The sequence below is a fragment of the Platalea leucorodia genome, assembly GCF_965183815.1.
Source record: "Platalea leucorodia genome assembly, chromosome: 6".
Taxonomy (NCBI): domain Eukaryota; kingdom Metazoa; phylum Chordata; class Aves; order Pelecaniformes; family Threskiornithidae; genus Platalea; species Platalea leucorodia.
The window spans coordinates 37,312,658-37,330,611 of NC_138828.1; the positions used below are offsets into that span (position 1 = coordinate 37,312,658).

The 17,954-nt window shown below is 37.8% G+C and overlaps 1 protein-coding gene across 1 annotated transcript in view; it reads left to right on the top strand.

The window, feature by feature from the left end:
• Positions 1–223: 223 nt before the first annotated feature.
• FHIP1A (FHF complex subunit HOOK interacting protein 1A) overlaps positions 224–17,954 on the top strand; it is a gene marked incomplete at both ends in the record, with an annotated part of 37,883 nt that continues 20,152 nt past the window's right edge. Inside the window, 4 exons of the mRNA XM_082315271.1 lie at positions 224–325; positions 1,750–2,376; positions 7,279–7,437; positions 9,675–9,761. Of these exons, the coding sequence (XP_082171397.1) occupies positions 224–325; positions 1,750–2,376; positions 7,279–7,437; positions 9,675–9,761 (975 nt within the window). The remainder of the gene's footprint in view (positions 326–1,749; positions 2,377–7,278; positions 7,438–9,674; positions 9,762–17,954) is intronic.

The following is a 17,954-nucleotide window of genomic DNA, read 5'->3' on the forward strand; positions in this document are numbered from 1 at the left end:
TAGTGTTGTCTTTAAGTATGTTCTTTTTTGTTATACACTATAATTTGATGTGCATAGTATATATGTGTGTTTTTGTTTTCTTTTTAACACAGATTTCTATGGATACCAAAGCTCGAAACACAATATCAGTCTCATCATGATGGTTGAACATCTGTAGCTAACTACAGGGTTTTCAAAAGAAATCCAGCATGGCCTAGTTGGCTTGACCTTTGAAAAATTTATAATGTCCTCTGGAACCAGTATCAGCAAAAATCGGCAGGCTCCAAGCCTACAGGGTGTTGACCCAGAAACATGCATGATAGTGTTTAGAACACACTGGGCACAGGTAATGTTAATTAGTTTTATTGATTTGAAGTAGGCTGCATTAACAGAAATTTGCTTCATTCTTATTTTGGGGAAAATCCTGAATTGCTCAGGAACAAACATCTTTCATGGAGAATGTAACAGATGACATTGAAACATTTTAAAACACAAAGGTAATTGACCTTTTAAGGTATGGTTGGCCTTTACTAATCGCACTTTGAACTCCAGATTTACATCTAAAAGGGAAGTGGTAGGCCATGGTAATGTCTTATGGAAGGCCTAGATCTCCTTACTGGCTTTCCTAGTGACTCACTGTGACTTGGACCTTCTTGCTGCAAACTTCTGTACTTCCTTTCCTTGTGCTGGGTAAGGCTTGCCTAGCTTTTGTAAAATACATTAGATGCATGATGCAAAGCTGTATGCAGTGTTGTTTATTATGGATAGATGTAGATTATGCACTTTAGCATATTCTAAAAATTGTTTGCATGTCATCAGTATTATAATTGCTTTTAGGCAAAGATGTTTTGCTCCAAGCACCATAATATAAGGTCTTATTTGCTGCGGTAATATGAATAACTAACAGTGTATGTAAAATTGATTTCTTTGCTGCTGCTTTTGCTGCTTTTTGGCTATCCTGAGAAGCAAGCCAGGTGAATGCTGGTGTTTCTGAGATGTTTCCAGTGTCAGAGGAGCCATTGTTCAAGAGCCACTTTTTCTCACTTAACTCTAGTGATGCTGTCATGTTAGGGGAGCCGCTGTTCCTTTGTGGTTTTGTGGCAGTTATCCTCCACAGAATTGCTGGACAGTGGTTTTTTCGCAGACAAGGAGCTTCATTGATTGCATGCAGAACAGAATTTAATCCAGGGGTATAAGTGCTGGGATTACAATTGTTACTCAATCCTAAATCTGTGTCGAATGTTGCAAGAGTATGTGCGCATCAGTGGCCATTTGGTATCATATAAGATGTGGCAAGGAAAGATCAGGTCTGTGGGCCTCTGCCACTCTTACTGCTGCAAGTCATCTCATGATATTGATACTCCTGAGCACAGTTACTGTGGCTGAAGAGCAGGCCCTTTGATTTCAGTTCTCTGTGACAAAGAAACAAACATTATTGCAAACATCATTGAAACTCAATTTCTGAAGGTTAAGGGAACCTAGTTTATCCATACTTCAGAGAACCCCCAGTTTTCAGCAACAGGACAAGTGGCAAATTTAGGTGCTTATAAAAGTGAACAAAATTATTACATTTTGGCCTCATACATACCAAATGTGAAAATTTGAAATTTAGAAAGCTTGACAGACAAAAACTAAAAGCATAAAAAGAGTTTGGGCTTTTTGTGTTAAGAATTTTGATTTTTTTTTTATTTTTTTTTTTCCCTTTTAGGGGTAAGCGCATATTTTTAAAAAATACGTTCAAATAACTGAAATGCATTTGTTTCTCTTTAGGTTCTGAAAATCTTAGAGAAGCATGATCCTTTGAAAAACACTCAGGCAAAGTATGGGGCAATTTCCCCTGATGAGGCCAGCACTGTTCAGAATTATGTGGAGCACATGCTTTTCTTATTAATTGAGGAGCAAGCAAAGGATGCCTCAATGGGGCCTATTCTGGAGTTTGTGGTCTCGGAAAACATCATGGAGAAGCTTTTTCTTTGGAGCCTACGGCGAGAGTTCACCGATGAGACAAAAATCGAGCAACTCAAAATGTATGAAATGCTAGTAACCCAGTCTCATCAGCCTTTGCTGCATCACAAGCCCATCCTGAAGCCTTTGATGATGTTGCTGAGTTCCTGCTCAGGAACAGCCACTCCAACAGTGGAAACAGAGTTGGTCGTCCTCTTGAACCAGCTCTGCTCTATAATAGCCAAAGATCCCTCCATTTTGGAACTCTTTTTCCATACCAGTGAGGACCAAGGAGCTGCCAATTTCCTCATATTTTCCCTCCTGATTCCCTTCATCCATCGAGAAGGAACAGTAGGCCAGCAGGCCCGTGATGCACTGCTTTTCATAATGTCTCTGTCTGCAGAAAACAACGTTGTTGCAAACCACATAGCAGAAAACACCTATTTTTGCCCAGTAAGTTGTTCTTGGTTTCCTTGATCTTGATTGCTAAACTAACTGTCTCCCCTGTATTCTCATCCTTTTCTGTCATTTTTGATAAAGATGTATTGTAACACATTTGTTTCTGCTAACAGCTATTTCACAAATTATAATGCTGTTTAAGCCAGCCCTACTGCCAAACGCAGTCTTGCTCCTTGTTTCCATACCAGTGTCTTGTGCTTTTGGGCCAGCACAAGTGTTTTTGCAGTCACACAGTGAATTGAATTGGGAAACTGATGGAAGTTATAGCAGAACTCGGTGGGAGGGAAACCTGTTCTGCCTCACTGTGAGGTCCCTGTGAGATTCTGGGCGTGAAGGGAGTGAGAAATGGGAATAAGGTGTTCTGAAGTGGCTGTTTCTGGTGGCAGTGCTAGCTTAGGTGCGCTGTGCTTGCCACATCAGTTAAACAGTTCAAAAAATAAGTGTGGAAATAGTGTGAGTGTTATAGAAATGTAATATTTTTGTAAGATAAAAGGGAGACTTGCTCTTTGTCACAGAATTGGACCTTTCTGCAGCTGTCTCAGGCAAACCACCATCTTGCTATGTTGTGCTCTGTTACAAAACTTGGTAGTAGTGCTGCGTTGTTAGATCTGGCAAATCAAGTTGACTACATGAATAGAAAACCTTTGCTGTTAAACAAGTAAATAATCTAATTTAACAAACAAAGCTGCCTTACTGCAGTTTTAAAGCTAAAGCAGAATGGACACGACAACATCTGCTTCTTCATGCCTTGTCATAAAAATCAGTTTGTGATCTGCAATGGATAGGTTCAAAACCAAATATCGTTCTATAGAAAAGTTGCTCTTATGTGCCAGTTTTTTGACGGATTCTTTTATCTTCTGTGTGGCTTGCATTTTAGTTTAATAAATGCCAGAAAAAATGAAGTGGAGGGGAGCCTTACGTAGCTACTAAAGCAGAGAGCTTTAGAACAGAGAACACTAGAATCCCTTCCTTAAGCATTAGTGCATGACAGTTATTTCAGCTGTAGGTTTCCATTTACTCTGAGACTGCTATGTCCTTTGAGCAGCAGGGCAGAGCCAGGTTTGCAGGCTGGAGGAGGCCTACAAGTTCCAGAGCAAAACTCCTAAATGATTTCCTTTGTCAGTTGTAAATATTGCGTCGAATTTCTTGTGCTGAGAGATTCCTGTTGACCTTGTTTAATAGATGCTGCTAAAGAATATGAACTTGATTCTCAAACTGTCCCTGAGACAGATACTATTATTGGATCCATGCTATAACTTCCATAATTACATCTTCCAATTAATTAAAAAAAAAAAAAAGCAGCCTTTTTACACTGAAGATAAAAGCCAGCTATATTAACCTTCTAACAGCAGGGAGCCATGATTGACAATCATTCTAATTAGGAAGACTTCTTGTCAAAATGTGCTAAAATCAGACTTTTCTGAACAGTAATGAGACTGGCCTAAGTCTATAATAAAACTTTAATGCAGTGGCATAGAATTAGCTCACTAGCACAAAATCTTTTTTGAATTTGAGTGTGATGAGCTGAAGGAATAGGTTTTGTTCTGGTGGAAGACTCTGTGGGTGTCAGCGGCATTGCTGTATATCACTCAAATCAGTGCAGATGTGGCCTCAGCTGCTCTGCAAAAGAGCTAGCGCAGTCCTGTGCTGATAGGAGTGGCATTTGGGTGGCACTCTGTTGATGCTGTCTCTGGTTCTGGGGACGAGTTGGTTGGTAGCATATAGGGTTTTCTTTACTATGCCTTATTGCATAGTATAGACATGCCCTGGGACAGGGTCTGGTCATAAATCTCTGCTGCCTCATATAACTGAATCAGTGTTAGATCGGTGCTAAAGTGAACCTGAAGGCTTTCTTGATACTATTTTTTTTGAGCTAACTTTGGTTAGCAGCTTTTTAAAACTAGATTGTCCGTGGTATTCAAAGCTGTATGCAAATAAACTATACAGAAGGAAGGGGACAGGCTGCTGTAAGATACATCACTAACAAATGTTCTTAACACAGAATATGTAGACAAACTCCTGGGCAAAGTTTTCTGATTTTACAGAGATTTTCCTGCCATATAACTTTTATCGTGTTTTGACCTGAAAGTTTTTTCTGAAGCTGATTGAAGATATTGTCTGATCAGCATTATAATAAGAAAACAATGTTTCTAAAGAATTTTGAGCATGACAGCATCTCAAAGGCTCTCCATAAAACTTTGCATTTGTAAATACCTCGCAGCATAGGAAAGCAGGCATTAAAGCAGGAGGAGGTATGGCTCTGCAATGTCCTTGAAAAGTAGAGGCTGCACAGAGATAGAAAGACTACGGATATCGGAGGAAAGGGAATTACTAAAAGGAAAGAATTGGCCAGATAGCAATTGATTATATATTAACAACACATTTTAATCATATGATGTGTCTGGGATTACAAATCACATAGTGTGTTCTGTGAGAAAGTAAATAAATCGAGACTGGTTTGCAGAGAGACTCACGACTCGATGGTAAGAAAGAAACTGCTGGAGATGCTTGTAAAAGTAGATGATGATGTAGGGTTGACTTGACAAACATTGGGAGAAGTTTAAAAGGACACTGCTCTGGATAAAACAAAAAATAAAATCAATCTTGCACTTCCAGGACCTGAATTCATTAATTTCTTTACCTTTCAGATTTTTTTTTAATTGGTGTTTATCATTTTACTGACTAAAACTCCATAGTCTAGTCTACATATATGCATTATTTTATATGCCTGCTTAAAGCATGTGAAGAGTTCTGTCAGTAATTTCAGATGGTGATACTGTTTATACCATATACTTCTAGGTAAAAAAACATTTGAAAATTTTCATAAAGAGATGAAATTTGCTTCCAGTGGCTACTCTCTATCTCAGTGCTTTGAAACATAATTTCACATAGAGCCATTTGCATTGTACTTCATAGCAAAAATAAGAGCTTTTTAAGCTTTACAGATTTTAGCAGCTACATCTGTCATTTCTTACGTCAGTAAGTCAGACAAACTAAATTCTTCATTTCAAGACATTGACTGACTGTGAATTCACTGCTCCTTTTAGTGAAGAGTAGTATGTTTCACTCAAGGGCAGTTTCTTGTGCTTAAGGACTAAACTTCCATATAAAGGAGAAATGTGGATAGTGCACGGCTCTGAAAATCAGATTGCTTACTGAGAAGGTAAGTATGCATTTATGAATAGCAATTAAATTTTAAGCAGACAATGAAAAATCCAAGTGTGCATTAATTAACAGGTTGCAACACAAAAGAAACTCAAATTCTCTCTTCAGAATTTTTTTTCCTTCATAGAATCGTCTGAAGCCTGGGTTTGTGACTGTAAGTCTGTGTGTGGGTTACATATAGGTAGTTCTATAGGCCTAGTAAGATCTTCCTAACTTTTTGCTTTGAGGTCTTCTACCGTGAGAGAGAGAAAAAGCTAGAAAGATTCTGGTTATAGAAGAAAGTGATTGATAAAGTTTTGTTCAGTGGCTTCAGCTTCTTAGTTTTTTAACATTTTTCCAGCATCTTTCTTTATATATCTATGTATATATGTGTATAAAAAAGTAGCACAGTGTGCTAAAGCAGTGAATTTTCCCCAGTATTCCCCCCCCCCCCGCCTTAATATTTGGCTTAAGTAGGTACGCCAGAATAAATCCATCTTCAAAATTATGTGATTTAGGAATGGAAGGCATTCAGAAAGACAGCATTCGTCTGACTGGATGGGTTAGCAATTATAATTGGTTAGGCTTGCATATGATCAAAACGTGAATCCCCTTCTGTGAACTCTTGGTCCTTGACCTGCACATTGTCAACTGTTTGTTTTCTAATAGATGAAACATGATGTTTCATCTGAGCTTTGACTGTCTAGCCCTGTAGATGCCAAGCAGCCCTTTATAGAAAGAGGAAAAATTCTTAAAGAATCTGTTGAATGAAAATGAAAAAGATTTCCATCAGGCTGAGTGCTGAGTCATAATGATCCCATTAAAATGAGGATCGTCTTAAAAATTATCCTGAAGTTCTATAAAATCGTGTCACAAGGATAAGAGTTGTAAATAATATTTAGAAAATTTCTAGCTTCAAATAACTTTAATAATTAAAAACTTGGTCTGAAACTCCCAATACTCTAGATATATTCAGTAAAATTTAAGAACCTTTTTGGAAATATGATTTTTAAATTGTAACTAAAAATACAATCTTGTGCTTCAGTGATATATTCTACATAAATCATCTGTAAGCCTTAATATCACTGGAAACAATGTCTATACAGTAACTTATTTCAGGCTTTTTTTAATCTCTTCCCTTCCCCCTTCCAAATAAATAAGAAAGGAAAATGAGAAATTACAAACAGTTAGAATTATTTTAAAGTGGATTCAGCTGCATTCAAGTGCCTAGGAATGAAAGTCAACATATATCTGTGGTCTACATGAGGCCGAACTTCATTTTTGTTGATGGGGCGCTTTCCCCCTCCATTTCTAATGTTTCATATTTCCAAGTGAAATCACTTCATATAGGCATGTGTAAGCAGTAACATTCAAATCCCCAACAAAAGACAAGCTGTAGATATATGACAGTGACGGCTTCTTGTGGAAGGGACTAAAGGAAAGTGTAAAATGATTTTACAAGTATTTAAAAAGAAATTATAACTTGGGATTAAAAAAAAAAAATATAAGACTACCTGCTTTTCCCAATCACTTTCTCCTAAATACCAGGTCTTGGAAGAAGGATATTATATGGAAGCCTCTTTAAAATATTCATGTCTTTCTGCCACAGGACTCTTTCAAAAGGAAATTAAATTAATCTCAACACTCTCTTATGTTACTAAAACTAGTAAGAGAAACAATTTGTGGCATTGCCATTCAAGCAGATGGACAGTTGGAAAGTCAACTTATTTCTCTTCTGTTTTTGAAATACAGGTGCTAGCAACAGGACTAAGTGGCCTCTATTCATCTTTGCCTACAAAGCTGGAAGAAAAAGGAGAAGAGTGGCACTGTCTGCTGAAAGATGACTGGCTCTTGTCACCAGCCCTTGTACAATTCATGAATTCCCTTGAATTTTGCAATGCTGTGATACAGGTAATGGAGCAGAGTTGGCCTGTCCTTTTCAAGTAGTAGTTTTTTACAAACTTCTGCAGAAGTTTGTAAATTATGGAGTTTATTTACTTCTATCAATGGCATGGACTTTTTAAGTTACACTAAAATAAATTGCTTACAAAGTGAATACTGTGTGCTGTCTGTCCTGGTTAAAAGGATGAATTAATATGTTTTTGATTTTCAGGTGACAAATGTTTCAAATGAAAGCAGTAGATTTGTGTGGCGCCTTGATATTTCATAATGTAATTGGGAAGATTTTCTGTTTTCAAAAAAAAAAGTTTATTGCATTTTAATACTATTGTTGATACTAAAAGTAAGTTGAATGCCTTACATGTGGGAAAATGTAGTCTTTGTATATTTAAGCACTGAAAAACATTCTGTGTTTGTCTAAGCTCTCATAATAGCGTACAAAAGAAAATAGTCTGTTTTGCCTGTTGGCAAGTTCTGCATACTTTCCAAGTAGAATTTAGGTATCTTCCTAGAAATATAAATTCATTTTAGATTGGCCTGTTTTGAATCCACTCTCTGTTCTTAATGATTATTTCTTCATTACAATTTCTTTTTCTGGCTTTGATCCCTTACTATTTTTTTTCTCTGATCTAAATGTAAAATGAGATTTTTGTCTGTTTAGATTGTTTTTAAGGCTAGAAAACCCTTTAGAACCCTCGTCCAGTATTTTATTAAAACATGATATAAATTCTACAGAAACTGTGGATTTATGTGTTACTTGAAGAAAAGTGCTGCATAGGATTGAAAATTTAGTCACGTTTACTGTTAAATAAAAGATATGTTTTAGTGGGATGTGTGTGAAATACAGCAAAGCAACTGATTGACTATTAAAGCATTGAACAAGCAAAAATAATAGTAGCTGTCATTCTTTAAATGCAATATATCAGATTTTTAACATGCATGTTTAAATGTGAAGAGGAGACAATATTCATTTTGGTGTGTAAGCGGAATTTTTCTACAGATCTACATTTGTAGGAGGTCATATTTGATACCTTTTTTTTTAAATTACTATAAAGGTTACTACAGACAAATTGAAGAAGAGCATATTATTTTAAAAACACTTTTCAACTAAACTCAAAATGGTTAAGGATCTTCAGCTGACATGCAGAAAGAGCAGTTTCTGACTGCTGCTTGGTTGTGTCTTTATAGTCTTTCTTCAGCTGAACTGAAAGCTCAGTTACTGCAGGAATTTTTGCTCTGTGCATGGAATGGTTTTCATGGTGTGGCTTGTTCTGTGTTGACCCAAAAAACTTTTACCAGAGATTAAAAAGGGATAGTGTAGCCAAGACCTCTTGCCAATTTCTAATTTTGCCCTGGATTGCAGCATAGGAAGGGCAACCCTTTTTCTTCCCCTTTCCAAAGTAAGGGTTACAAACTAAAGGAAGTCTGGGAAGAATTGCAAGTGGGAGAATGTATTTGTGGCCACATGTAGGCTGTGGCATTCCAGTCTCTATGTGGAGTTCAAACAGAATATATTAACTTAGAATGCTTCTGAATGGAATTTTTTTTTTTTTGCTTTTATCAAATTTCTTTTAAATGCATGAATTGATAAGGTTTTCTTTGTGAAAACAAAATAAATGCTTCATTATAAAAGTAAGTTTTTGGCTTCTAATAACAGTTCATTTTTTTTAAAGCTCCTAACCAACCTAATGAATTAATAATGTAGGTTTTGTTTTCATTTCTGTTTGTTTTACCGTGGTTGGGAGAAGGGCATGTGAACAGTATGTTCTTACACCATAGCTAGAGAGCACTTTGGTTTACCTACTCTTGAACCATACGAAAGCAGCTGTTCTGCTTTTTCTTCCTGTAAGAGGACAAGTTAACAATGGCAAATCCACCTTCAAGTGACCCTGACGAGGTTGCAGAAGCTAAATTTAGAATCTCAAATCTTCCTTTGATGCATGGGTATACACGCTTTTCTGTCCATCCATTCATCTTAGTCAGCATGCAGGGAGATTGAAAAGCCCTGTTCTCTAAATTTGGCAGGCTTACTGTAATTAAACATAGTTCATGTATTTCTTTGAAGAAGGAAAAATCTTTAAGACCCTGAATCATAGCAAATGCTGCTGAGAAGGACAAATGAACATGTCTTGTTAAATGGGAAAGGGTTTTGGTAGTGGCTAATAGTAGTCTGTGCCCTCTCTTGTTTTAAATCTCACTGGAACTGTTCTGTGTCTTTCTCTTCCCCCCCCCCCCCCCCCCCCCCTTAGGTGGCACATCCCTTGATACGTAACCAGCTTGTGAATTACATTTACAATGGATTTTTGGTGCCAGTAATGGCTCCTGCGCTCCATAAGGTCAGTGGTGTATGCAAGCATGACACAAAATAATAACGGGTAAAAAGCATTATGGATGATCTCTGTGTAAAGATACTATTAAATGTACTGTCAGTAGTGACTTCCATATAATTGAGTAAGTTTCTAGGCTAACTTTCCATCTTTTTGTTCAATACTTTCTATTTACGCTATACAGATTATTAAGCAAGATATAGGTATTTCTGAGAATGTTTAAAATTCTTAAGTGAAATGAAGAACCAAAATATTTTCTGTTGTGCTAGGCTGACATATCATCAAAAAAGCAGTGACCTTTTAGACAACATTTCATCATGGCAGACACGTTTCCATGAGGATTTTTTTTCCAGATGAACATTTTCCAAAAGGAAAATGCCCACAAGGAACATGTTCAGTCAAGAAATATTACGCTAATTTTAGCAAAGTTGGTATTGTTTTGTACTTCCTTATCACAGTTGGTAGAGCTATTTTCATAAAGTGGAGAAGACAGAGTTTGGTATCAATTTCCTAATGTATTAGGGTGCAATTTATGTTGCTTTGAAAAAAAAAATCAATTTTTCTTTGAATTTTAGGGGTTATCCTTTGCAAAATATGTCACTGATGTTGGTGAATTAATTTTTTTTTTTTTTGTTAGGCTGCAGGAAACTACATTTCCAACTGTTGCAGAATGTGTCAATTAACAGTATTCACTGTCCTGTAAAAACAACACATTGTTTGAGGAGAAAAAGTAGGACTTGCTGAGAGTAAAAATCCACCAAAAACTGCCAGGAGAGGACTAATAAATTACTACTTGAAGGTCTACTAATTTTTACTTAGCCTGCCAAGCAGAAAGCACTGCACCTGTTCCATTTTCTAGGAGGCCAGTGAAACACACCCTGCTTTCTAGTCTAGGACTTGTCTTGGCAGTGCACACAATTCTTTGTGGTAAGTAGTCACCAAGAAAGTAATAAGCAGTACAGAATCTTCTTCAATGATTCAACAGACCTCAAACATTTGGGAACTTGGAGAGGGCTAAAATAAAATTTGGCTGCGATCCAGATCAAGGCTGTAGCCTGTCATTGAGATAGTTCACCTCCTTACCTGGCAGTAATTTTTTCTATTTCTGTATCTCGACGTAATCCCTTACCAAGACTGGGAATTAGAATCAGAAGTAAAAAGCTAACCAGCTTTAGGTCAAGGTTATGGGTAACAAGAGACATATCAGAATGTAGCTGTGGGATTCTGGTCTTAGTGGGTACTGTTTTTACCTCTGAAGTACTTAAGACAAATTTTAGGTTGTTTTGAATACTACCATGCTGCTGAATGCCATTCTTATTGGTCAGTAAATCTGCTAACCCCCTATTGGGTTGATTATTTCCTTGTTGATGTTACTTAAATCATTTAAAGCCTGCTGTTCTGATTACTTTTTTTTTCATGTGATGGAAATTTTGTTCAATCTCATTTATATACTCTGAAATTGGGCGAAATCGTATTTCTCTTGAAAGTGGAGATGTTGGCTGCTAACATATGTGAGTTTCAAGCCTAGATCTTTCCTGAACCCCTGCATTCTGTTTGGTGCCTTGTTCTTCCAGTAATAAACCTTTCCTTGATTAGCATTAAGTTTGACTTCTTCCTCTTTAAAAATTAACTACTTATGTGTATAAACTTCAAATGCATTTAATGGAGAAGATGGATTGCACCATCTAGTGGATCTGATACAAGGTTCTCACGTATGAGAGACCAAAACTCCATAGCAAAAGGAAACAAGTAAATAGACGTACATTTGATCTCTTCAGTCTTTCTGGACTGTGCCCCGCATTAATTTAACAGAAAATAAATATTTCACATCTTTGCTTTTGGGACAGATATCTATGCACTAAGACAGATAATTATGCTGAAACAGCTCTTTCATACATTAAAATAATTTCTAGTAGCCATTGAAAAGATTCGTGCTAAGTTGAGGAGTAGGCTTTGAAAACTGTATCACCCATTTGGGGACTTAAGTGTTGTAATTAACCTTTAGGTTAAGAAAAATTTGTGAAAGGCCAAAATGAGAGAAAGGCCAGATGCACCATGGTGGTTTTTAAAACAGAAGTTCTTTCATTGAACACAATACTAAATGGATCTTCTTTTTCTTTTAAACTTAATGAAGCTGTTTTGCTATCCTAAAGTCTACTTGTGGCTGAAGATTTTAGTTTTTATCCAATCATTCGTTTGGGTTGTTCTGACTCATTCTGGCTTATGAGTTCAAATGCAATGAGTAATGGAGCATGGTATAAATACCTGATTAGGAAGACGGATCTATGGAAGGTTAAAGGGAGGGGTGGTAAGAAGAGATGATAATTATTGGTACATCTTCCTAAGGGTACCCATATATCTTATTTCTGGAACTTAACTGTTTTGGAACAGCTGCTTCTGATAACTCTTGGTGATAGACATGGAAGGAAGGAAGGAAGGAAAGGAGTCCAGACCTGACCTAAGGCATTCAAGCCTTAACATCCCACACCCAATCTGGCACCCATGGTTCTACCTTAATGCAAAAATCAGAAGGGAGATGAGCTTCTGGCTCTGCTCTTGAATGACTATTGGGTAGGCGTACTACTTCAGACCTGTTCTTTCTGTACTATATTCTAGTTTTTCTTCAAGAAGTAATGTTTTGTGGAAAAAAATTGTTCTGCAGCAAGACACAGACTTGCATTTATCGTTTTTGCAAAGAGAGCTCCAGTCAAGAATGTAGACATCTAAGAAAGAAGTCTTCAATCTTTTCTGTTCTCAATGTGGTAGAACTTGATTTCTGTTTAAAACAACAGCAGCAACATAAACAAATCATGTTAATGTGACTTCCTGTCTGATCACCAAATCAAATTTAGTTGATTCAAGTATATAAAATAAGCCTAACAGCTGTACAAGCACTATTAGATAAATTGTGTAGCTAATAGTCTTATTAGCTTTTAATCCCTTGGGAAGTAACAACAACATCAGTTTGCCTTTGCAACTGATGTATTCAGATATGAGCAAAATGTCTGGTATGAGGAGGGTTACTCGCTTTTAGATTAAAGCTAAGCCTATATTGTAGATGATAGGTGCTGACCAGTTTCTTCCTTCCTCCTGTTTCTTCACAGAATCACAGAATGGCTGAGGTTGGCAGGCACCTCTGGAGATTGTCCTGTCGAACCCCCTTGCTCAGAGCAGGGTCAGCTAGAGCAGGTTGCTCAGAGACGTGTCCAGTTGGATGTTGAATATCTCCAAAGCTGGAGATGGTGCACTCTCTTTGGGTAACACTGTTCCAGTGTTTGACCACCCATACAGTAGAAAAGTCTGTGGTCTTTGTTTGTTTTTATTTTTTTTTTCTGATGTCCAGTTGGAATTTCCTGGATTTCAGTTTGTGGCCCATTGCTTCTTGTCCTTTCACTGAGCACCACTGAGAACAGTTTGGCTTCATCTTTTTTGCTTCTTCCCAGCAGCTGTTTGTACACATGGATAAGATCCTGCCTGAGCCTTCTCTTTTCCAGGTTGAACAGTCCCAGCTCTCTCAGCCTCTCCGCATATTACAGATGCTCCCATCCCATAATCATCTTTTGGGCCTTTGCTGGACTTGCTCCAGTATGGTAGTGTGTCTCTTCTACTGGGGAGCCCAGCACTCTAGATACATCTTACCAGTACTGAGTAAAGGGGAAGGATGCCCCCCACCAACGTGCTAACAATACTCTTAATGTAGCCCAGGAGGCTGCAGGTCATCTTCATCACAAGGGCACATTGCTGGCTCGTGGCCAATTTTTTGTTCACAAGGACCTGCAGGTTCTTTCTTGCAAAGCTGCTTTCCAGCCACTTGGTCCCCAGTGTGCACTTGTGCCTGGGATTATTCTGCCCCAGGCGCAGGGCTTTGCATTTATTATTGAACTTCATGAGGTCCCTGTTTGCCTCTTTCTTCAGACTGTCAAGATCCCTCTGAATGGCAGCACAGCCATCCAGTCTATCAACTACTCCTCCCAGTTTTGCAACATCTACGAACTTACATGTGGGCATGCTCCATTTCATCATCTAGGTCATTAATGAAGATATTAAACAATATTGGCCCCAGCGCAGACTACACATCACTGGCCTCTAGCTGGACTTTGCATTGCTGATCAAAATCCTTTGAGCCCAGCAGTTCCTAGTTTTTGATCCAGCTCACTGTCCACTTATCCAGTGCGTTCTTCATAATTTTGTCTATGAGGATGTTGTACAAGAGATGGTGTCAAAAGCCTTGCAAGATAAATAATAACTGCTCTCCATTTACCCATCGAGCCAGTCATCTTATTGTAGAAGGCTACCAAGTTGGTCAGGCTTGATTTCCCATTAGTAAATCCATGCTGACTACTCCCAGTCCCCACCTTCTCCTTAATATGTTTGGAAATGGCCTCCAGGAGGTTTTACTCCATCCCCTTCCCAGGGATCGATGTGAGGCTGACCAGCCTGTAGTTCCTTGGATCATCCTTCTTGAAGGCTGGAGTGACATGTTTACTCCTGGTCGTCAGGAGCCTCTTCAGGTAGCCACAACCTTTCGAAAACCAAGAGTGACCTCAACAGTCAGGGATGCAACCTGTCAGGCCCCATGGACTTATGTATGTCCAGTATGTTTAAACGTTCCCTAACCTCATCTCCCTCCTCTAAGGGCAAGTCTTCCTTGCTCCAGACTTCCACCCTCACCTTAGGGACCTGGGATTACTGAAGACAAATCTTGCTAGTAAAGACCAAGGTGAGGAAAGCGTTGAGTTCTGTGGCTTTTTCCATGCATTTTGTCACCATGGTCCCCTTCCCCATTCAGCAGCGGGCACACATTTTTCATAGCTTTCCTTTTGCTGTTGAAGCCCTTCAACTCCAGCTGGGCTTTGGTTTTCCTAATCCTCTCCTTGCACACTCAGGCAGTTTTTCCATATTCTTCCTGGGTCGCCTGTCCCTGCTTCCATCTCTTCCTTTTTATGTTTCAGTTTTGTTAGAAGCTCCTATTTCATCTATGCAGACCTCCTGTCTCCTTTGCTTGACTTCCTTCTCTTCTCCCAACTTAAAACATTGGACTATCAAACAAGAATTTTGGTAAAAGTAGCATCAGAATTTCAGTAAGTAGAATTTCAGTAAAAGTAGTTCAGAATTTCAGTAAGTGCTCCAAAGCTTTGAGGTATGTATATGCGTTATCTTGAAATGTCTGTAACATTTATGGAACTATGTAGTAAGCTCTGCCATTTTTAAATTTTTGCAGATTGTCTCCCTATACATACTTACTATGTACACAGTTCACTGTGTGAATGAAACGGTGCAAGAGTGTTGAGGATAGAGAAGGGTTTCTATGAATAAGTCAGGGGGTGGGGAGACCAACATATTTTCCTTGGTGTGATTTTTATGTTTTTATCTGAGGAAGCTAGTATGGAGTTGAAAAAAGAATTTGCTAGTTCAGTTTTTTCCCAGTTAAGGAACTTTCAAATTGATTGGGCTAGCTAGCTAGCTTGAAATAACCTCTTTTTCACAGTGAGCTCTGTGAAGAAGGTTATTTATATAGCAGATTAACTGCAATGTGCTTAAATAACCCAAACATTCTCAAGTTTATGACTCCCTAACTTCATTTCTCAAAGATAAGTATCCTAAATATAGTACGTTCTTGTAGCCTAATTTATACCTGCTCTGTACTAGTCTTGTCACTTTGTGTGGGTTATCCCACCTACACGTGCAATGAGCAATTGACAAATATGTTTGTATCTCAGAAGCTGCATGTTGCCGAATGGGTAGACAGAGCCCAGATTTGTATTATGTAGCTAGGGATATGCATTAACTGGCTGTGCTGGATAGCCCTGTCTTGTCCTTTGATTGTCTAGAGTTTATTGTACTTTTTACAACAGAATTACCTCCCTTACTTCTGATATCTGAGTTTCTTGAGACATCAAAAAAAGTGATTCAATGACATTGTTCAGGGGGGTTTGTCTTTGTGCAAGGTCACAAATTCCTTATTTCTGTACAAATTCAGTTAAATACAGAAGGAATAAAATATTTTGTCTGTAAAGATACGGAGCTAAAGAAAAGGTTAATTTGGTAGTTTTCTTTTTGTAGTAACAATCCATGATTTAAATTTTTGCCCAAACGATCTTTTATTCTTTCTGGTGTGTCTGGGAGTTAAGAAAATTAAGACTATCTGGCAGAATCTGTTCTTAATTTAAGACTGGTATTTTTTGATGCCATGTCACTTACAACTTGAAATTATGCAGTTCTGTACGTTCTTTCCTAGGTTTTGGTACTTAAGAAAAGAATACTTGTGAGAAGGTATAACTCTGCTCCGGCACAGAGCCATACCGTTAAACTTCTGTCACATATTTCATTGGCTATTTCTTGCTTCACTTTCAAAACTAACCTTTTGGAGCTCTATCAAAAAAATATAAGGTCTTCTGGGGCCAAATTGTACAAGGGCCCAAGTAATCAAATAAGACTAATTTTCTCTTCAGTTAAAACCTAATTGAAATCCCAGAGTGAATCCAGAATAACCCTGTTGAAGTCTGTTTTACTGGTTCTGCTAGAGGCCTTATTGCCTTGTTTTAGTCTTTATATATTTGGTAGTAGAAAGTGCTTATTTACCTTATTCTTTTAGGTAGTTGCAGCACTATTGTAGAAATCTGAATGAAATCTTTTTCAGAAGGTCTTTAATATGTATATATTGTGCAGTCAAAACCATGTGCTAGGTAATTAGGAGCCACACTGGTATATATAAATACTATGCTATCTTTGATACATCTCAGATGGGTTATATACATCTCTTTACTGTAAGTGCACATAATTTAATTTTAATTTGGCATTCAGAGAATTTGGGTAGCAAAGATAGCTATTCGGAACATCTTGAGTGTTTGTAATTTATGTTATTTCAATTTATTGAAGATAGTGCTAAAAATTTGACATTATATGATAAAAGCAAATTTTTAATGTCTTAGCATTACTTATTACATGGCATTTAATTGCTAACTATGATATAATTATTTTTTTACTTGGAAGGCTTCTTTGAATCTGAGTAATGGAAACTTGTACCAGATTTTTAGTGTAAAAAGTTGCTGTTGGCCAAGTGAACAGAATCGCTCTGTGGAAGCACTGGCATGGTTGTGTCAAATAAGCTCTGTCAAATGGACCTCAGTTCTCTTGTGCACTAACCCATCTAAAAGAAAACCTCTAACATGGTATGCTACTGTGTTAATTCAACAATACCCACTTGATGATTGCACAGCTCAGCTAGGGGGAAACGACCTGTAAATTATACCGTACAGATTAGAAGGAGCATCTTTATAAATATCCTACAAGAATGTCAGTTCCCATTTAGAAATAATACCATCTTTCACCTTGCTGAAAAACATTTGGAGAGCTGCTGTAAAAAGCTGTAAACTAAGTGTTACTGGAAAACTTTGAATAGTCTTATGCTTTGGAGAAGCCCATTAATAGCTACAAAACTTAATTTTACTGGCTACGAAGTGGATACATGTTAAAGGTGCCTTTCGCTTTCTGCATCAAATACTGCAGTTGAATTGAATTTTAACCTGGTATGAACTGAACCGGTTTATAAACGTAAGCTGAAGGAAGTTGAAGCAGTTCTCGTTTTCTGCTTCCCCCGGTGTGCAAACTTCCTCTGCCCCGATCCCGTTTGTCCCCCCTCTCTTCTGCCGGGACTGTTCAGATGGGAAACTGATTGAGGTTAAAACTCAGCTTTATTTCCTGGATAGTTTTAACCTGAATCAATTCCCTGAGCCAATTCACTGGGCAGTGAAGTGAAGCATGAACCCTTCTGCCAGTATAAGCAGGGGGCGAGAAACTGAAAATGAAGAGAAAGGAGAAAGAGAGTGGGAATGGTTGGAATTTTTTTGTCAGTGAGGTGGGCTTATTCGGGTTTAAATTGCTTGTGGATCTAGAGGATAAGTTCTAATGAGAACATTCATGGTCTCTTCATAGGCAATATGAAATCCTTGTAAGGAAGGGAAACGTGAAGGAAAGGAGGAATCATGATAGCCATATTCCTGTAAGAGGGCATGAAGCTGTAAATTAGAAAATATACTGTGTGGATCCCAAGGGAAAATGGCCAGTAATAAAGAATCAGTGTAATTGGTCTAACACAGTGAGTGTAATATATTAAACTGAACTCTCAATGACAGTAATTTCTGGCTCTTTGGTATTACTTGGCACAGTGACTTGTAAAAGCTGGATCTCTTTACCGTGTTC